Genomic DNA, 22209 nt, shown 5'->3' with positions numbered 1-22209 from the left:
CCACCTGGAGCCTCTTCGGCCATGGTCTCCTTTTCCTTATTGCCAGTTTGATAACCAGTCTGACTTGCACCCTGACCAGCTTGCGCTCAGCACGACCTGGTGTGTAGAACATCCAACAAATCCTTTTGGTGCATCAGGATGTGGTCCAGGGAGTGCCCCTGTTTGAATTGGGGGTCTCTCCAAGTCATCTTGAATCTGGCTCTCTGTTGAAATGGCATATTTGTTATAACCAGGCCTAATTCTGTTCAGAGCTCCATGAGCATCCTCCCGTTGTCATTGCAATTTGCGATACCATGATTACCTACGATTCCCAGCCAAATATCAACACCTGTACCCACCCTGGCACTGAAGTTGCCTAGGATAATGATCTTATCTACCTTATATGTTTTCAATAAGAGGGATTTCAGCTCTCTACAATACGCCTCTTTGACAGTGTGGAGACATAGATGCTTAGAAGGGTGACAATCTGGTTGTCTTGCAGTAAAAGTGGCAGGGACATAAGTCAGTCTGAGTGCCTGACCAGTAGGCTTTAAAGCTTATTGATAATGATGTTTTGATCATGAAGCCCACCCCTGACTGTCTGTTCTTGTTGCTTTTTCACCTGACCAGACGAGAGTGTAGCCTGTATCACGTTCTATCAAAGATCCTTAGTCTGCAAAATGTACTTCACTTGTAGCAGCAATGTCAATGTCCAGCCAAGGTATTTCTTGTACCACAAGTGATGAGCATCTTTGGGGTCGGTCACTTTGCATTGTGATTTTGAGATATGTTGTCTTCTTTGACTTATTTTCCTTTTTCTTACCACTTGAGTGAGATTCCCATTGAGCCAAGGCAAACCAACCAAATGGCGGTGAGCTAAGCTTTCTTTTTTGGATCACCTTTTCCATCCAGAGCAGGAAGTGTTATCCCTGAAGAGGGCTGCTCGGTCACTGCTGAATGCTGTTGTTGCCTCAGGTCAACAGACAGACAACCCTTGGGTCTGTGCCACCTACATGCGGAGTTGAGACTGCGCCTTCCAGTGTCATCTAACACCTGTAGTTTCGCCCCTTCTACATCACTGTAGGACTTCTCTTCCCACCTGCGCTGCGAAGGTTTATAGTGAGGATCAGAGCACGAGGACCAATTCGACTCTTTAGGCCAGCGGACATTCCAGAATGGCATAGCAAGCTGTGATGACTGCAGTGACCACAAGGCTGTGGGTTGAGTACCAGAGTTTTCCTTCTCCTGGGTAGACTGCCTGGCAAGGCTAACAAGTCCTATCTACCCAAGTTTGGAATCGGAGTTTTCCTTCTCCTGGGTAGACTGCCTGGCAAGGCTAACAAGTCCTATCTACCCAAGTTTGGAATCGAAGTTGTCCTTCTTCTAGGCTGGCTGCCTGCCAAGGCTGAAGAGCCCAGCCTGCACATCCAGTTATACCGTTGGACCCTCGGTTGAGCCATGACATAGCAAAACAAGAAAGAACAGGGATGCCATGTGAAGCCATTGCTATGGGCACAGCAGTGCAGGACAGGTCACATGCATGTGATCTCCTGCATGCTAAGCCAAATAGTGGTCCTGCAGTGATCACTACACCTGGAAAGGAGAGGTACGGGAGACAATTCACCTTCCTTAAGTGAGCAGGACGTCCAGCCCAGGACTCACCCATCTATGATTATATAGACAACATTTATCCCTCAAGTCTGATGTGCCATTCCATTGCATATTATCAAACAAAACATTTATTCCAAATCAGTGTAACTGAGTAGTTTTAAAATATAAATATGATTTAAAATATTTTAAAGATGGTAGCTTAAAGTTCATATAAATATATTCATAATATGAAAATGAAAACCATTATTCATTTTCTGTACTTTTCTAGCAATACTTACCAGAAGGAGTACTCCTGAAGAACTGCTAAAGCCTGATTTGTACGAACATGGTTGATAAGCACTTTAACATTTGCCTACAAAATTAGAAGTAATAAAATCATCACATTAGCAAACATTGCACTGTGATTTATTTCTAGTGGGAGAGAATTAATAAACAGAGAAAATACATACAATTTATAGTAAATTTATATAAGCCACTCATGGAGAGCTGTGCATATTTCTGACCTCTGTTTTATAAACGTGTTGACATAAAAGCATTGTAAAAGCTCCAGAGAATATTTACAAAGAGAATATCTGAAGTAAGGAAAACACCGAAGGTTCAATTCTCAATAACAGATTGAAGAGTGACTAGACAGAAGAGTTTAAAACCATTCCACCGAGATGCAACACTGAGCGTCATAGGAAGTCATTCCTACCTGTGGCCATCAAACTTTACAACTCCTCCCTCGGAGTGTCAGACACGCTGAGCCAATAGGCTGGTCCTGGACTTATTTCCAATTGGCATAATTTACCTATTATTATTTAATTATTTATGGCTTTATATTGCTATATTTCTACACTATTCTTGGTTGGTGCGACTGTAACGAAACCCAGTTTCCCTCAGGATCAATAAAGTATGTCTGTCTGTAAATAGTTTGTTAGGTAGGAAGGACTGGAGACACTTCCACTCAAGGGGACATGGTTGTGCAGGCTTTCGGGGATGGAGGTATTGAGAAGGATAGTTGGAACAAAATTAAATGATACTTTTAAAAATTAAAGCCCAGTAAAAATAGTTTAAAACATTAATTTCATACTAATTATTTAGCAGTATAAATATACAGTGAATTAATGACAAATAAACAACACAAAATCCTAAGTGGACCTTTCAAATGAACAGCTGTGCATTAGATATAGTAGGACTGAGCAATTCAATGGTGCCTCGAAGAGAATGCGAGGTCAGATGCATGTGCATCAGACCCCCCAGTACGTTCCTGCATTCTGACTAATGCAGGATAGTAAGATGTAACGAGTAGAGACCCTTGTGGATTAAAGCTTGCATCTCAACTCTCAACAATCTATAATCAATCACTTAGATGAAGGGATTAAATCGACATTTGTTCTCAAGGCTGAGCTGTGAAGAGGGCAAAAAGAAACTGCAAAGGGACAAAGACCAGTTAAGCATTTGGGCAATATGATGGCATATACAGTTAAATGTGAGGGGAAATTAAATTTGCCACTTTGGTAGGAAGAATGGAAAAGTAGGATATCTTTGAAGGTGAGAGAGAGTATTGGTTGTGCAGAATATTATATTTGGCCTCTTACAACTGGGTGTTGGTTGATCATAAGGATAATGAAATACAAGAGTAAGTTGAGCTGTAATAATAAAATTATTATACCATAAGACATAGGAACAGAATTAGGCTATTCAGCCCATCAAGTTTGCTCTGCCATTTCATCACGGCTGATTTACTACCCCTCTCAACCCCATTCTCCCACCTTCTCCCCACAACCTTTGACATCCTGACTAATCAAAAACTCATTTAAGTATACCCAAAAACTTGGCCTCCACAGCCATCTGTGGCAAAGAACCCCATAGATTCCCTAACCTCTGGCTTAAGAAATTCCCACTCATCTCTGTCCTAATTGGACTTCCCTCAATCTGTGCACTTTGGTCCTAGACTAAATCACTAGAGCAAATATCCGCTCCTCGTCTACTCTATCTAGGCTTTTCAATATTCAATAGTTTTCAATCAGCTCCCCCTCATTCTTTAAGCTCCAGCAAGTGATGGTCCAGAGCCCATCAAAATGCTCCTCACATTAACCCTTTCATTCACTAAGTCATTCTCGTGAACCTCACCTGGACCATCCCCAATGCCACCACATCTTTTCTTAGATAAGGGGTCCATATTTGCTCATAATACTCCAAGTGTGGTCTGACCAATGCCTTGTAAAGCTTCAGTGTTAGAACCTTATTTTTATATTCTAGTCTTCTCGAAATGAATGTTGTATATTTGCCTTCCTTATCACTGAATCAACCTGCAAGTTGACTTTTAGGGATTTCTGCACAAGGACTCCCAAATCCCTTTTTTCCATGTTTAGAAAGTAGTCCATGCCTTTATTCCTTCTGCCAAAGTCCATGACTATTCTCTCAATTGGTCCAAGTCCTGCTGCAAACTCCTTTCTTCCTCAACACTACCTGCCCTCCACCTATCTTTGTATCATCCATAAACTTGGCCACGAAGCCATCAATTCCACCGTGCAAATCACTGGCATCTAACATAAAAATAAGTGGTTCCAACACAAACCCCTACAACACTATTAGGCACTGGCAGCCAACCAGAAAGACCCCCTTTATTCCCACTCTTTGCCTCCTTCCAGTCAGCCAATCTTCTATCCATGTTAGTATCTTTCCTGTAATACCATGGGTCTTATCTTGTTAACCAGCCTTATCAAAGACCTTTGGAAAATCTAAATTAACAATATCCACTGACTACTCTTTGTCTATCATAAGACCATAGACCATAAGACAAAGGAGCAGAAGTCAGCCATTCAGTCCATCAAGTCTGCTTCACCATTTCTTCATGAGCTGATCCAATCTCCCCTTTAGTCCCATTCCCCCGCCTTCTCACCATAACCTTTGATGCCCTGACTACTCAGATACCTATCAATCTCTGCCTTAAATACACCCAATGACTTGGTCTCTACTGCCGCCCGTGGCAACAAATTCCATAGATTCACCACCCTCTGGCTAAATTTTTTTTTTCGCATCTCTGTTCTGAATGGGCGCCCTGCAATCCTCAAGTCATGTCCTCTCGTACTAGACTCTCCCACCATGGGAAACAACTTTGCCACATCCACCCAGTCCATGCCTTTCAACATTCAAAATGTTTCTATGAGGTCCTCCCTCATTCTTCTAAACTCCAAGGAGTACAGTCCAAGAGCGGTCAAACGTTCCTCATATGTTAACCCTCTCATTCCCGGAATCATTCTAGTGAATCTTCTCTGAACCCTCTCCAATGTCAGCACATCCTTTCTTAAATAAGGAGCCCAACACTGCACACAGTACGCCAAGTGAGGTCTTACCAATGCCTTATAGAGCCTCAACATCACATCCCTGCTCCTATACTCTATTCCTCTAGAAATGAATGCCAACATTGCATTCGCCTTCTTCACCACCAACTCAACCTGGAGGTTAACCTTAAGGGTATCCTGCACGAGGACTCCCAAGTCCCGTTACATCTCAGAAGTTTGAATTCTCTCCCCATTTAAATAAAATCTCTATCCTGCCTGTTATTTCTCAAAGAATTCCAAAAAAAATTGTCAGACAAGATTTACCATTAAGCTGACTTTTTTACCATGTACTTCCAAGTGCACTGAAACCTCATCCCGAATTATGGACTCCAGCATTTTCTCAACCACTGAAGTCAAGCTAACTGGCCTAAATTTCCATTCTTCTGCCTCCCTCCCTCTTAAAGAGCGGGGTGACATTTGCAATTTCATGGTCCTTGGGAACCATTTCAAAATCTAGTGAATTTTGAAAGATCATTACTAAAGCCTCCACAATCACTTCAGCTATCTTTCAGAACCCTGGCATGTAATCCACCTGCTCCAGGTGACTTATCTACCAACAGATCGTTCAGCATTCCAAGCACCTCCTTAGTGATAACAACTACACTCACTTCTGCCAACACTCTCAAATTTCTGCTATACTGCTAGGGTCTTCCACAGTGAAGACTGATGCAAAATATTTAGTAAGTTTGTCTGCCATTTCTTTGTCCCTCATTGTGACCTCTCCAGCATCATTTTCCTGCAGTCCAATTTCCATTCTTGGCTCTCTTTTACTCTTTATACATATAAAAAAAAACTTTTGGTATTTTCTTGATATTATTGGCTAGCTCAGCTTCATATTTCATCTTTTCTCTCCTTGTGACATTTTTAGTTGCCTTCTTTTTGTTTTTTTTTTAAAGCTTCCCAATCCTCTAATTTCTCACTAATTCTTGCCATATTATATGCCCTCTCTTTTGCTGTTATGCTGTCTTTGACTTTCCTTCGCATCCTCACTCTAGAATGCTTCTTTATCTTTGCGATTTATCAATCCTGCGCTTTCCAAATTGTCCCCAGAAACTCCAGCCACTGCTGTCCTGGCATCATCCCTGCTAGTGTCCCCTTCCAATTAACTTTAGCCAGCTCCTCTCTCATGCCTCTGTAATTCCCTTTAGTCCACTGTAACACGTTTGACTTTAGGTTCTGTCTCTAAAATAGCATGGTGAATTCTATCTGATTGTGATCACTTCCTCCTAATGATTCCTTTACCTGAAACTCCCTACTCAAATCTTGCTCATTGCACAACACCCAATCCAGAGAGTCCTTTCCCATAGTGGACTCAACCACAAACTTGTAGAAATTCTACAAATTCCATCTCTTTGGATCTAGCATTAACCTGATTTGCCCAACCTACCTGCATATTGAAATCCCCCATTACTATCATAACATTGCACTCTTTACATGCCTTTTGTATCTCCTGCAGTAATTTGTAGCCCACATCCTGGCTACTGTTCGGAAGGGTGTAAATAACTCCCATCAAGGTCTTCTTACCCTTGCAGTTTCTTAACTCTACCAATAAGGTTTCTACATCTTCTGATCCCACATTACCTCTTCCTAAGGATTTGATTTCATTTTTTACCAACAGAACCACCCCACTTCCTCTGCCTACCTGCCTGTCCTTTCAATACAAGGTGCACCCTTGGATGTTAAGCTGCCAACCATGATCTTTTTTAAGTCATGACTCAGTGATGCACATAACGTCATACTGTCAATCTCTAAATTCACTACAAGTTCATCTACCCAACTCTCAATTTCAATGTGTGCATTGGTTGACTGCCAATGACTAGTGGTGTTCTGCAGGGGTCGGTGTTGGGAACCGCTTCTTTTTATGCTGTATATCAATTTTTTAGATGATGGAATAAATGACTTTGTTGCCAAGTTTGCAGATGATTCAAAGGTTGGTGGAGGGCAGGTAGTGTTGAGGAAACAGGTAGGCTGCAGTAGGAATTAGACATATTAGGAAAATGGGCAAGAGAGTGGCAAATGAAATATAATTTTGGAAAATGCATAGTCCTGCACTTTGGAGGTAGAAATAAATGTGCAGCCTATTTTCAAAATGGGGAGAAAATCCAAAAGTCTAAGATGCAAAGGGTCTTGCGAGTCCTTGTGCAGAACACTCTAAAGGTTAACTTGCAGATAGAGTAAGAGGTGAGGAAAACAAATGTAATGTAGCATTCATTTCAAGAAGTCTACAATACAAAAACAGGGATGTGCTGCTGAGGCCTCACCTCAGGTATTGTGAACAGTTTTGGGCTCCTCATCTAAGCATTGGAGACGGTTCAGAAGAGGTTCACAAGGATGATTCCTGGAATTAAAGGGTTACAAGGAACGTTTGATAGCTCTGAGTGTGTACTCGCTGCAATTTAGAAGGATGGGGGGGGGGGGGGGGAGGATCTCACGGAAACCTTTCAAAAGTTGAAAGGCCTAGACAGAGTAGATGTGGAAAGGATGTTTCCCATGGTGGGGGAGTCTAGGACAAGAGGGCACAGGTTCAGGATAGAGGGGGCGTCTATATAAAACAGAGATGCGGAGAAATTTATTTAGCCAGAGGGTGGTGAACTTGTGGAAGTTATTATCGCAGGCAGCTGTGGAGGCCAGGTTGTTGAGTGTATTTAAGGTAGAGATTGATAGGTTCTTGATTGGACACGGTATCAAAGGTTACAGGTAGAAGGCCAGCAAGTGGGGCTGAGCAGGAGATAGAAGGATCAGCCATGATTGACAGACTCAATGGGCCAAATGGCCTAATTCTGTTTCTTACAGTCTTATGTCTTATAATAAAAAAACTCTGGTGTGTGGCTTTATCCAGGCAAGAATACTATATCTTCAAGGAAATGGAATGAAGATTCAGTTGATTGATTCCTGGCATGGTTATCAAATAGGCAGAATATTGGCCTTGCATTTCTTATAGCGCAGAAAAACAAGAAACATATTCATTGAAACACAAAATTATTCTCTTCTTTTCTCAGCAAGAAGATGCTGGTTCCCCTTGTTAAGGGCTAAACAGCTAGAAGTCATGACCTCATGATAAGAGACTGTTTAGAAAGGAGATTAAAACTTTCCTCACTCAGAGTGCAGAAAAGCTCTGTAATTCTATCCACAGACAACTGCATAGACTCAGATGGTGTGTGTATTAATGATTCAGATAAATAACATTTTGGGCACTAAAGTATTAATGGCGTGAGAAAATGACCTTTCTAAAAAATGGAGAAGGCTTGTGCAGTCTTGTGACCCACTCTGTCTTCTAGTTATTATGGTTTTATTAGATCTAGATTGCTTTGACATAGATTAAGCTTTGATACAATTCCACAGATTGTGTTAAATTTATCAATGTCCTCCACTGGAAACAAGGAAAATTATTTAATTGGAAAATCACTTAATGTGAATTTAAGCTACACAAAGAAACACAAAATCAATGAAATCATACATTTTGTTTCTCACGGACCACATGAGCTCTCTTGATGACATACCAAGGCAAGCTTAATAGTTTATAAACCATTAGACCCCAAACAATAATCTTACATTTTGTATTACAGTACAGTTGTCATGAAAATTGGAGGTTGAATAATCCTTAAAAGATTACTTAAAAGACTGTTTTTGGCACCCTGTGAAGATGCCTGTAAGAATTCCTCACTGTTTGGCCAGCTTGATAACAGCAGACATTCATAATGCCAGGAATCTATTGAGGTGATAAATGGAAGCAGCAAACTTTGGAGAAAAGGAGAGATTACTCGATTGTTGTATGTTCTGTCACAACAACAGGCTCTTTTGTGTTGTCAATGACCACAAATTCTGGGCCAGGACATTATTGCACTGAATGCCTTCCATCAGATCAGGGGTTCCCAAACTTCTTAATGACATAGACCAACACCGTTAAGCGAGGGCTCTGTTGACCCCAGGTTGGCAACCCCTGCACTAGATCCATATAATGTTCCATGTATAGCTATGAGGTAGATCAGATTCTGCTATATGATAATTCCATTGTATTTCTTATAACATAGGAGGAGGAAGCTTGGTTCATCAAGTCCATGCCGTCTCTCAGAGTAATGCCATCAATCTCATTTCCCCAAATATTTTCTCTGTAATCTATTCTCACTGACATGTCATCAACTCTCCCCAATTCTCCGCACCCTCACTTGCAGAGGTAAATCACAATCATCAATTAACATGTCAACCAATGCATATTTAAGATATAAAAAGAAACCAGAGCACACAGGGGAAACCCAAACCATCGTAGGAAGAATGCGCATGCAGGGTTGAGCCTGTGAGACAGCATAATTTAGCAGACTAATTTATAACATAGTTTACTTGAGAACTTTGCATAAATCTGGTCTAAAATTTAAACTGTGAACATTTTTACTCATTATAATATTAAACAGAGGTTATAAAGTTAAGTTTAAGGAACAAATCTCAATCCAACACAATTTAAAAATTTCCTACTTGCACTGGGTATCCATCGTACTCAAGCCGCATCTGCGGGTCAAAGTACAAGACCTGCCAACAATTCAGGAAGGAAAGCTGATCTGTCAGGTTCACTAGCTGCATCCGAGATTTTTTGGCAAATTTTAGAAATAATTTCATATCACTTGTCAGATATAGCTGTAAAAGGAAAACCATTTGCAGCTTAGAGCAATAATCATGAGAACACATAATAAAGCAAGTAGTCACAATTAGAGTCAAAGAGTCATAGAGAAGTACAGCACAGAAGCAGGTTCTTCAGCCCATCATTGCCAAATCATTTGAACTGCCTACTCCCATCGACCTGTACGGTGACCATAGCCTCCACACTCCTACCATACATATCTACCCAAACTTTTCCTAAGCACTGAAATTGAGCTTGCATGCACCACTTGCACTGGCAGCTTGATCCACACTCTGTCAATCCTCTGAGTGAAGAAGTATCCCCTCACGGTCCCCTTAAACTTTTCACCTTTCACCCCTAACCTATGACCTCTAATTGTAGTCCCACCCAAACTCAGTGGAAAAGGCCTGCTTGCATTTACCCTATCTATACCACCTCACATTTTTTTAATGTTGTTTCCCTTACCTTTTCTTCCAGTTTCTAATTGCTTTATTACAAGTATTATATCAAACTTTTGGAAATATCAGAAAACAGCATTATGAAGGACCCCATGCACCCCTCATACAATCTCTTCTCCTTCCTGCCATCTGGGAAAAGGCTCCGAAGCATTTGGGCTCTCACAACCAGACTATGTAACAGTTTCTTCCCCGAAGCTATCAGACTCCTCAATACCCAGAGCCTGGACTGACACCCTGCCCTATTGTCCTGTTTATTATTTATTGTAATGCCTGCACTGTTTTTGTGCACTTTAAGCAGTCCTGGGTAGGTCTGTAGTCTAGTGTAGCTTTCTCCGTGTGTTTTTTTTACGTAGTTCAGTCTAATTTTTGTACTGTGTCATGTAACACCATGGTCCTGAAAAACGTTGTCTCATTTTTACTATGTACTGTACCAGCAGTTATGGTCGAAATGACAATAAAAGTGACTTGACTTGACTCAAAATGATTGCCATCTGGCTTTAAAGTACCTGTCCAGCAATTCCTTCCATTGTTTTGAGAGCAAAGCTTTGTCCATATCGAAGAGGATCACCATTGCAACTACCATCGACACTGATTGGAAATAAAAGATTGGTGAGGGTGAGAAACACAAAAAAATGAACAAAGCAATAATAAAACCAATATCAGCAATGTAATTTTGCATGCATTTTATCGATTAGCTTAGGGTTTTAAGTTAATATAATTAGATATAATATAATTAGAAATTATATTATTATCCATCTGAGAACATCTCCAGTTTTTGAAATAGCACACCCGTTTCCATTTTTAAAAAATTACAATGCAGATTATTAATGGTGGACGAATCCATAAAGTAGTTTAAGTTACTTGGTTTGTCAGTTGACTGTTGTAACCATGTACACTTTGGTCTGCAAAGCTAAGGAGAAAGAGACAGGGGTTGAAATAGTAAGCTGCCCTGATAGAAATAGCACAAATATGATGGGCAAAACTGTGTCCTTCTGTGCTGTGATCTTTCTATACTTATCCAGCCAATATTGCCTCTGATGATATGACATATGTGTAACTATATTTCAGTCTTGCAAAGTCTGACACTCCTTTGCAAAATGAAGCATCAGCTGTCCCCCAGAGCTGGTAAATCTATTGGAATCTTTGTCATTTACAAGAGTACTAAAGAATAATCATTTTAGCTGGAGTCAACTTAAACAGAAATCCCAATTAACAAAGTGGGAATAATTTTTAAAATGATTAAATGGATAGAACTAGGTTGCTTTGCTTGAAGGTTATTCATTGTGTCTAAAATCTTCATTTGAGAAATAATGTTGTATTCTTTTTTAAGTGTCCTTCCTGTCCAAGGAATGTTTAGTGAGCTGCCCTTAAACGTCTGTTTGTAGAGCTCCTCTTGGTCTTTTTTAGATGGCATTCTTGCTGATTATTTTCACCAAGCAACTTGGCTTTCTTTATGAGCAACACACACAAAATGCTGGAGGAACTCAGCAGGACAGGCAGCATCTATGGAAAGGAGTACAGTCGACGTTTTGGGCTGCAAACCTTCGGCAGGACTGGAGAAAAAAAGCTGAGGGATGCTTTAATGGGGGGAGGAGAGAGAGAAAAGTGATAGGTGAAACCTGGACAAGGAGGGTTGAAGTAAAGAGCTGGGAAGTTGATTGGTGAAAGAGACAGAGGCCATGGAAGAAAGAAAAATGGAGAGCAGCACCACAGGAAGGTGATGGGTGGGTAAGGAAATAAGGGGAGAGAGGGAAATGGAGAGGTGGGGGGTTGGGGGGCATTACTGGAAGTTTGAGAAAACGACGTTCATGCCATCAGGTTGAAGGCTGCCAAACGGAATATAAGGTGTTATTCCTCCAACCTAAGTGTGGCCTCATCATGACAGTGGATGAGGCGATGGATGGATATTTTTGGCATGGGAATCGAAAGTGAAATTAAAATGGGTGGCCACTGAGAGATCCCGTTTGTTCTGGCGGATGGAGCATAAGTGCTTGGTGAAGCAGTCTCTCAATCTACGTCAGATCTCACCGGTGTACAGGAGGCCACACCACGAGCACCGACCATAGCAAATGACCTCAACAGACTCACAGGTGAAGTGTCGCCTCACCTGGAAGTACTGTTAGGGCCCTGAATGGTAGTGTGGAAGGAGGTGTAGGGGCAGGTGTAGCACTTGTTCCGCTTGCAAGGATAAGTGCTATGAGGGCGATCAGTGGGGAGGGATAAATGGACAAGGGAGTCACATATGGAGTGATTCCTGTGGAAGGCAGAAAGTTGGGGGGGGGAAGACATGCTTAATGGTGGGATCCCATTGGAGATGGTGGAAGTTCCATAGAACTATGTGCTGGATGCAGAAACTAGTGAGGTGGTAGGTGAGGACAAGAGGAACCCTATCCCTGGTAGGGTGGCAGGAGGACTGGGTAAGAGCAGACATGCATAAAATGGAAGAGATGTGGTTGAGGGCTGCATTGATGGTGGAGGAAGCCTTTCTTTGAAAAAAGAGGTCATCTCCTTCGTTCTACAATGAAAAGACTCATCCTGAGAGCAGATGTGGCGGAGACGGAGGAACTGAGAAAAGGGGATGGTGTTTTTACAAGTAGTAGGGTGGGACAAGGTGTAGTCCAGGTAGCTGTGAGAATCCATGGGTTTGCAATGGACGTCTGTGGATAAGCTGTCTCCAGAGATAGAGAAAGTAAGATCGAGAAAAGAAATGGAGGTATCAGAAATGGACCAGGTAAATTTGAGGGGAGGGTGGAAGTTGGAGGCAAAGTGGATGAAGTCGACGAGTTCAGCATGGCTGTAGGAAGCAGCACCAATCCAGTCATCGATGTAGCGTAGGAAAAGTGTGGGGATGGTCACCGGTGTAGACTTGGTACATAGATTGTTCCATGTAGCCGACAAACAGGTAGGCATAGCTGGGACCCATGCAAGTGCCTTGGCTACCCCTTTTGTTTGAAGGAAGTGGGAGGAGCCAAAGGAAAAACTATTGAGAGTGAGGGCAAGTTCCGCTAATTGGAGGAGAGTGGTGGTGGAGGGGAACTGTTTAGGTCTGGTGTTCAGAGAAAAAAGGAGAGCTTTGAGGCTTTCCTGGTGGGGATGGAGGTGTATATGGACTGAACATCCACAGTAAAAATAAGCTGATGGGGGCCAGGGTGCTTGAAATCCTTGAAAAGATCAAGCACATGTGAGGGGTCATGAATGTTGGTAGAAAGGGACTGAACTAGGGGGGAGAGAACAGAATCAAGGTATGTGGATATGAGTTACTTCATCCCTCCCCATCCAGGTTTCACCTATCACCTGATGGTACTCTCTCCCCTCCCCCCACCTTTTAAATCTACTCCTCAGCCTTTTTTCCTTCCAGTCCTGCCGAAGAGTTTCGGTCTGAGACGTTGACTATACTTTTTTCCATAGATGCTGCCTGGCCTGCTGAGTTCCTCCAGCATTTTGTCTGTGTTGCTCAGAGTTCCAAAAACTGCAAATTTTCTCTTGTCTGTGGCTTTCTTTATCATCGGGTTGTAAAGGTCAAAATTAGAGCAACACCAATAGTCTGGATCTTCCCTCCATTTATTTAATTAAGTACGTGTTGTGATCATACATTGAATTATGTTCATGTTTTCCATGGTTACAAGACCAGTATTCATATTCAGAATGTGTCTTTGACAAATTTTACATTCTTATTATACTGTAGCTCTATGATGTGTTTGAATCACCAGAGGTCTATATACCAGTCTTAGTCTTCCCTTGTAGGTAAGTTGGACTCTAGACTTCAGAGTCTACCTCGTTATGATATTGCAATTTATTGTTTACCTGTACTGCACTTTCTCTGTAGCTGTTAACATTTTATTCTTCATTACTACCCTTTTTACTTGTTCTACCGCAACGCACTGTGTAATGATCTGATCTGTACGAACAGCAGGCAAGAAAAGCTTTTCATTGTATCTTGTTACACGTGACTATAATAAACTATTTCCAATTCTTCTAGATTCTGGATTGGTTTCGTTCAAGATCCAACTAAAATACATATGGAAGAAATACATAATTTTAACATAGCAAATGTGACTGTTCTCATTATTTTGATTTATAGTTAATTTAAATTCAGCAACTTTGAACTAAATGCAGACAATAGTAACAACCGATGTTCAGAAGTCTTCAACCTGTAGTGATATCTCTGTTTCTCTTTTCACAGATTCAGCCTGACCTGTAGAGTATCTACAGCATTTCTGTTTTTATTTCAAATTTCTAACTGCAATTTTTAACCATAATTATTAGTGCATAAGTATTTCAATATAAAATTTAGCTACTGGTAAAACAACTACTTTTGCCATACCTGTCATTGATTCAAAGGAACATTATTAACACAAATTCAAAGCCCCTCTTACCTCGTAATAACAAAAGTATTCCTGACACAGGGTGTTAAGTTCCTGCTGCCACATACTTCACATGGTGAATCAACTTTTTTACTTGTCATAAATCTGCTTTCATCAACATTCATAGTTAATGCCATGGGGGCTCGAGGCAAATGACTTTGTTCTGTGCCAGGATTAATAAGTAACACCTGGTCACCAAAGTGAATATATCCATCAGTACTCTTGGCAAGCTCAGTCTAAAAATTAGGAAAGAAACTTCTTGTTACTGCAAGCAATGTTGTCAATTATGATACAAAGCTAAAATAAGCACTGTCTGGAATTTATTACAAGAAATATAGAAATACTAAAAAAAGGAGCAGAAATAGGCAATGCATCCCCCTCATCCAACTCTTATCATTCAATACAATCATGGTTGATCAGCCACTTCAGTACCTCTTCCAACTTTCTCTCTATATGCCTTAATTCCTTATTCATTAACCACTAATCTTCTTCTTGAAGACTTGGCTTCCACTGTCTTCCGTGATAGACAATTGCACAGATTAATCTCTGCCTGACTGAAAAGTTCTCCTGATTTCTGGTCTAAATAACTTAGCTTTGTCAGTCTGTGACCCCTGATTCTGGCCCTCCAGCCATTTGGTGCATCTTCACCAAATCTGGCCATTGCAATAACAACCTCACACTCAACATCAGCAACACCAAGGAACTCATTGTGGATTTCAAGAAGGGGAAGTCGGGAAAGTCGGTACCAGTCCTCATTGAGGGGTCAGTTGTAGAAATGGTGAGCAGATTTAAGTTCCTGAGTGTCAACATCTTTAAGGATCTGTCTGGGCCCAACACATTGATGCAATCATGAAGAAGGCCCACCTACAGCTCTACTTCTTTAGGAGTTTGAGGAGATTTAGTATGTCACAAAGATTCTTACAAACTTCTATTGAAGCATGGTGGAAAGCATTCTGCCTGTTTGCATCACAGCCTGGTATGGAGGTTCCAATGTACAGGATTACAAGTGGCTGAAGAGGCTTGTGGACTCAGCCAGCTCCATCATGGGCACAGCCCTACAACCCTCCCATTGTCAAGGGCATCTTCAAAAAGGTGATGCTTCAGGAAGGTGGCATCGATCAATAAGGACCCTCACATTCTATTCATGCACTCTTTTCATTACTACTTGCAGGGAGGAGGTACAGGAGCCTGAAGACCCACACTCAATGATTCAGGAACAGGTTCTTCTCTTCCATCATCAGATTTATGAGCAAGCATAAACCCATGAACACTTTATTTGTATTTTGCTTATTTTGTAATTTCTAGTAATTTTATGCTTTTGCATTGTATTGCTGCTACAAATCACCAAATTTCATGTCATATAAAATAGTTATAACAAACATAACTGTGATCATGGAACTTGCTCATTTAACTATTGGCTAAAAGTGAACATTGAACCACTGGCACCTTAACACAAATAAGAAGTATTTCAAACACCCATCCCATGGCATAGGTATGATGAGTCTATACTCACCTTTCTATCACCTTCACTTCTGTCTGTTCTGGCTTCTCAACAGTTTATCAGCCCACTAAAGATCTCCCAGCAGTTCCTGGAATGATTGGAACAGCATCCACTCCAAAAGTGGAGTGTCATCATGAGGGCAAGTATATGGGGACAAGAAAGACCTCTTGGAGAATGTGACTAAAGAATGAAGCTGGAAGTTGACTATCCCTGCCGTCTTGCCTGGTCTGTGTGGCCTACCCATTACCTACCCTGGCCCAACTTGGCACCCAGTCCAATAACAAACTTAGAACCAGGAACTAAAGATGTGATATCCAGATATCAGGGCCAGACCCACTTAAGGCCACTCCCATCTGGGCTCAAATACAGATCTAGGTTCATTACCAGCTCCAGACCCATATATAAAAACTGTGAAAAGATATCATGTTGTAGCATGACAAGAGGACTGAAAATTGCAAATGTCACTCCGCTCTAAGAAGGAAGAGGGGGAGACAAAAGACAGAAAATGTAGGCAATTTAGCCTGAATTCAATGGTTGACAAGATGTTAGAGTCCATTATTAAGAATGAGGTTTCAGGGTACTTGGAGGCACATGATAAAATAGCAAGGTTTTTTAAGAGAAAATCTTGTCTGACAATACTGTTGGGATTTTTTGAGGAAATAACAGGCAGGATAGTCAAAGGAGAGTCAGTGGATATTGCTTACGTGGATTTTCAGAAAATCTTTGACAAGGTGCCACACAAGATTGCTAAAAAAATCTAAGAGCCCATGGTATTACAGGAATGATTGGCTGACTGGCAGAATGCAAACTGTGGGAATACAGGGAGCCTTTTCTGGTTGGCTGCCAGCGACTAGCGGTGTTCTGCAGGGGTGGGTGTTGATCCACTACTTTTCAAATTATACGTTAATACTCTGAATGACACAATTAAAAGCTTTGTGGCCAAGTTTGTCAATAATGCATAGCGGAGAGGCAGTAGCACAGAGGAATCAGGAGGTCTGCAGAAGGACTTGCGCAGAAGTGGCAGGTGGAACACAGTGTACAAAAGGAATACAAACGTAGACTATTTTCTAAACAGGGAGTAAATTCAGAAATCAGAGGTACAAACTGTCTTGGGAGTCCTACTGCCAAATTCCCTAAAACTTAACTTGCAGGTTAAAGCAGTCATAAGGAAGGAAAATACAAAATTAGCTTTTATTTTAGAGGACTAGAATATAAAAAACAAGGATGTAATGCTGACCTATTTTGAGCAATTTTGGTCCCCATATCTAAGAAAGGATGTGCTGGCATTGGAGAGAACCCAGAGAAGGTTTGCAATAATGATATGGGAATGAAAGGGTTACCATTTGGTGGCTCTGGACATGTACTCACTAGAGTTTGAAAGAATGAGAGGGAGATCTCAATAAAACATACTGAATATCGAAAGGCCTAGATAGAGTAGCAAGGCAGAGGATGTTTCCAATATTGGGAGAGCTTAAGACCAGAGGGCACAGCCTCAGAATAGAAAAAATGTCTCTTTAGAACAGAGATGAGGATTTTCTTTAGCCGAGAGTGGTGACTCTGAAGAATTCTATGCCATAGAGGCCAAACATTGGGTATGTTTAAAGTGGAGGTTGATAGGTTCATGATTAGTAAGGGGGTCAAAAGTTATGGGGAGAAGGCAGGAGAATGGGGATGAGAGGAAAATTAAATTAGACATGATCAAATGTTAGAACAGATTCAATGGGCCAAATAGCCTAATTCTGCTCCTATGTCTTATGACATAACTAAAAGCTCTCATATGACAATTCTCACGTATAATCAGGGGTTTGAGCAGGATGATAAAGTTTGCCCGTACACCAAAGCTGACTATTCCCCCATGAAATAATTAGGTATTGAAGTCAATTGCAGCTTCTGAATTTATAATTCATTCACCTGAGTCAATTCAGTGTCTGAGGTGGGAGGTGGTGAATGGTAATATTGATTAAGGAGAATATTTCAATGCTAGTATGCTGAAACAATCAAGGACAGAATATTTCTGAGTTAACAAAGAAGATGCAATTACATCTCTACCACTATTCTTTAATAGCCAACAAATGGGAAGGATATTGAGTAGCAAATTTGTGGTGAAATTGCAGAGATGTCAAAATCCACTTAACTGTTATATTGGTGGATTTCAATACCAAGGTCAAAGGCAAATGGAATATAAGTATGAGGCGCTGTACTTTGACAGAACTGATAAGAGTAGGGACTTAGGGACAATCGACAAACAGAGGGATCGTATGTACATGTCCAAGGATCCCTGAAAGTAGCAGGTAAGCTGAGGAAGAATACTTACAGGATCCTTGAGGCACAGAATACAACACCAAGGAGGCTCAGTACATCTTTATAAAACATTGGTTATGCCACAGTTGGAATATTGTTTAAAACTCTGGTTGCTAAACTATAGGAACATAGAAATCTACAGCACATTACAGGCCCTTATAGGAAGGATGTGATTTTACTGGAGGAGTGCAAAGAAGTTACTTAGGATGAAATGTTTCATCTATGAGGAGACACTACACAGCTTGCTTTTTTATTCCTTATAACAGAGCAGGCAGTGGGGACCTAGTAGAGGTAAACAAAATTTTGAAGGACATAGATAAAATAAATAGAAGCTTTTCCAAATAGTAGAAATGCCTAAGACTCAGAGGATAAATGGAGTTCCTTTTATTGTGCAGTATTGCAAGATATTTACACCTTTTAGAGTAATCTACATGGCCTTTCGTGCATTTTGCTTTCTGCTGTGAACATAAAATAAAGCTATTGCTAGGAAACACAAATTGTAACAGATGTGTAATTCGGCCCATCATTCCAGGAGAAATGTAGCTGGTTTTAAACACTGAGCATTGAACATGGCCCGTCCAAACAATAATACCATGAAGTGTTTGTCCATAATGTGTATTATTAATGTCCATTATGTCCATTAATATGTAATGACCATTTTATCACCTCCAAAGCAAATAGATTGAAACAGTGTACATGAGGAAATCTGCAGATGCTGGAAATACACACAACACACACAAAATGCTGGTGGAACACAGCAGGACAGGCAGCATCTATAGGGAGAAGCACTGTCGACGTTTCGGGCCGAAACCCTTCGTCAGGACAGATTGAAACAGTAAATTATTTAAGAAAATAAGGCAGATTTAAAGCAAACTGGAAGATACAGAGGAAATTTATCATTTGCCTTGTAATTATTAAAGATAATAATGATTCTAAACCTGCACTCAATTACCAATAAAATAACCCAGTTGAGACAAAATATTAACACTTAAAAAGAGTTATTCACCTTATTCAGCAGATCATCTTTAAAGGATCCAAGCTTCTGCATTAAAAGCTCACCTCGTTCTTTCTTCTTGATAAAGTCTTTAATAACATCCTGCAAGATACATTTTAATAGGTCTTTTATAGGTCACCAGAGACAATTTCTCACATGAGGCATTAACTCCTATCCTATTAATAGGTGATAGAGCAGTCAAAATACATGTCCATTTACAACTTCCTTCTAGAAATTGGGAATCCACGTTGCTAGCTTACCATGGATGGAGATGACAGGAGAGATTGAGGGGGAGGCAGATATCTTTTCGGCATGGTCTTCAGCAGGTTTAACAACTAATTTAAGAACATTGATGTTCTTAGGCAAATGATAGAATGGACCGCAACCTCGAAAATTTGAACAGCTGGAGAGATACCTCAAATTTTCCAGTGCATTAGAGAAAGATTTGCTGGCTGTCTGAAATGTAACACGCTGTAAGGTTTCACTGATAATGTAATAGTTTCTCTGTAGCACCAATATTTGGGTTATGACTAGAGATAGCAGGGTTTGGAATGCTGTTGTTCTTTCTCGTGAATCTGGAAGAGAGAATTTTGCGGTCTTTGCTGGGGAGAGATGAGGAGAGAAGACGTGAATGGAGAGAGTTGGTAGACCGCCGGACAGGGTGGACTTGGTGCGAGGGTCCAAAGGGCAGCAATGATCGGAGGAGGTCAATGGCGGACGGCCGGCTTATCAGTGAGCTACAACATTACGCAATAAACTGTTTCATAAGATTGGGCCCTTTTTCTTTTTTCTCATTTTCTTTAATAACCATATAGTCAAAGTAAGAATTATGAAGCTTAATTGTTTAATCGCATATTGTGTACCGTTTCAGGGTACTGATTTGTAACAGGGGACACATCGCACAGCATCCACCCAAACGAGATTTCTGAAGTTTGGCTGGGCCGGGGGCTATCATTCCCTAGATTAAGCCTCTAGCCAAAGTAAGAGTTACAGAAAGAAAGGATAGAAACAGCCAATACAAGACCAATCACTGCTAAGGGCAATGTAGATATAAAGAACTCACAAAAGGTGGTCAAGCTAAGTTACCACTCACTTTCATTCAGATACTGTACTGTATTACAGGATAATGTTGGTAGTAGTCCATTCCTTGTACACCATGCCAAAGTCAATTGGGAAATCATTCAATATTTTCATTCAGATCCTTATTTCTTTCTGTTCTGGCATTTCTGCCAGCGCCAGCCTTTAACAACACTCAAGAAAGACTAACACTGCTGTCATAAGGGTCTGCTTGTTTAACGTTCAATAATACTTGTTTTTAAGGGAGAAGTCACTTTCATTTGTTATTAACTTTGCAAGCATAACACGATACGAGATTACTTTTAAAGACATTCCAAGACCTGTAAAATTAGCCCCTGTCTCTCTAAATCACAGAAAATCCTGTGGGATAAAATTGGACTTTGGTGAGGATTCAAATCACATGGAATCATTTATGTTGCTATTATACAACAATTGGATAAAGTTTAATGACTAACAAACAACTGATGCAATTATGTATAATAATACATTCCAATTTTAACCTATAGCCCACAGGAAAAGAAGTAATTGATTATAAACTGTTAGGATTAGAGAGTATTATTTTAAGAGTTCTATCATGCAAGAGGACTGAAGGCAGGTTGTTGAAAGACACGCTAGCTTCTGAGAAAGCAACCGGGAATGCTTTCAACAGAACAATTACACTGAACATCCACAATCTCGTTGATCTATGAACTAGTTGCCTCTTTAAAACTAATTAAAGGAAGATAAGGGCCTATTCATCCCGAAAAGGTTACATGTGTGTGAAAGCAGAAGATATTCTGAACAAACATTTGGTGGAAATTGCCACAGAGGGAGAGAGGGAATAGAGACATTGTATTGAAGAGGGACTGCATGATTTTTAAAAATAATTTATTGAGATTCAGCGCGAAATAGGCCCTTCCAACCGCATCACCCGGCAACCCCCAATTTAACCCTAGCCTAATCATGGGACAATTTACAATGACCAATTAACCTACTAACCGGTACCTCTTTGGACCCAGAGAAAACCCACACATTCCATGGGGAAGATGTACAGACTCCTTATAGATAACGTTGGAATTGAATTCCAAACTCCAGTGCCTCAAGCTGTAATAGCATCATGCTAGCTGCTGTACTACCATGGCAACCATTTGACAGGATAAAACAAAATGACAGAATCAATGACACACTATTTTTTGAAAACCAGTAAGTCATTGAGCCCAGATGAAACTTAGGCTGTTAAGAAAAATGACAGAACATATAATGAAAAATTTCCAGTTGACTCTAATTTCAGTGTTCAAGAACCAGACAACTTCTTACATTATATCACTCAACAAAGATTTACAAGCTAATCAGCATTATATTAGTAATTGAAAGAAAATTACTGGAAACATTTATTCAGAATACTGTTAACCATCGTTTAGATTAACATAGATTAATTTTTAACTTGGTTTATTATCATTAACATGTACTGAGCTCAATCATCATGAGTTCAAGGGCAGGTTGAATATGACCAACTTAAACTTTTTGAAGAATGAGCAATGCAACCATATTTAGTGTAGTGTAGACACAAACAAGAGAAAATCTGTAGATGCTAGAAATCCAAGCAATGCACACAAAATGCTGGAGGAGCTCAGCAGGCCAGGCAGCATCTATGGAAAAGAGTACTGTCAAGGTTTCGGACTGAAACCCTTCGGTAGATGGTGTTTAGCAATGCTTTTGGTAAGTTTCTTCATGGCAGACAAGTCAGTAAGGTCAAATTCATAACATCCAAAGTAAAGGACAACTTGGATCAGAAATTGGTCTGATGACAGAAAAACAGATGTAATGGTCAATGGAGACACAAGGGACTGCAAAAAAACTGGAATCTGAAGCAACACATGAAAGGGTGGAAGAACTCAGCAGGTCAGGCAGTAACTGAGGAGGGGACTGGAGAATTGACATTTTTGGTCGAGACTTTTCATCGAAAGAAAAAGGGGTGATAGCCAGTATAAAAAGGTAGAAGGG

At 40.6% G+C, this 22209-nt stretch overlaps 1 protein-coding gene across 2 annotated transcripts in view; it reads right to left on the bottom strand.

Moving 5' to 3' along the window:
• The window catches only part of cfap161 (cilia and flagella associated protein 161), a 45375-nt gene that overhangs the window by 9017 nt on the left and 14149 nt on the right, over positions 1 to 22209 (bottom strand). The window contains exons 2-6 of one of the 2 annotated variants that reach the window (XM_073032828.1): positions 19162 to 19251; positions 14366 to 14589; positions 10496 to 10577; positions 9390 to 9548; positions 1869 to 1942 (exon numbers count right to left, since the gene is read on the bottom strand). In XM_073032828.1, coding sequence (XP_072888929.1) covers positions 1869 to 1942; positions 9390 to 9548; positions 10496 to 10577; positions 14366 to 14589; positions 19162 to 19251 — 629 coding nt within the window. The remainder of the gene's footprint in view (positions 1 to 1868; positions 1943 to 9389; positions 9549 to 10495; positions 10578 to 14365; positions 14590 to 19161; positions 19252 to 22209) is intronic. The other variant, XM_073032829.1, reaches the window with a different exon arrangement.

Source organism: Hemitrygon akajei, chromosome 30 (genome assembly GCF_048418815.1).
Source record: "Hemitrygon akajei chromosome 30, sHemAka1.3, whole genome shotgun sequence".
In the NCBI taxonomy this organism is placed as follows: Eukaryota; Metazoa; Chordata; class Chondrichthyes; order Myliobatiformes; family Dasyatidae; genus Hemitrygon; species Hemitrygon akajei.
The sequence above is the reverse complement of the archived record's forward strand: the minus strand, read 5'-3'. Positions and strand labels throughout refer to the sequence as shown.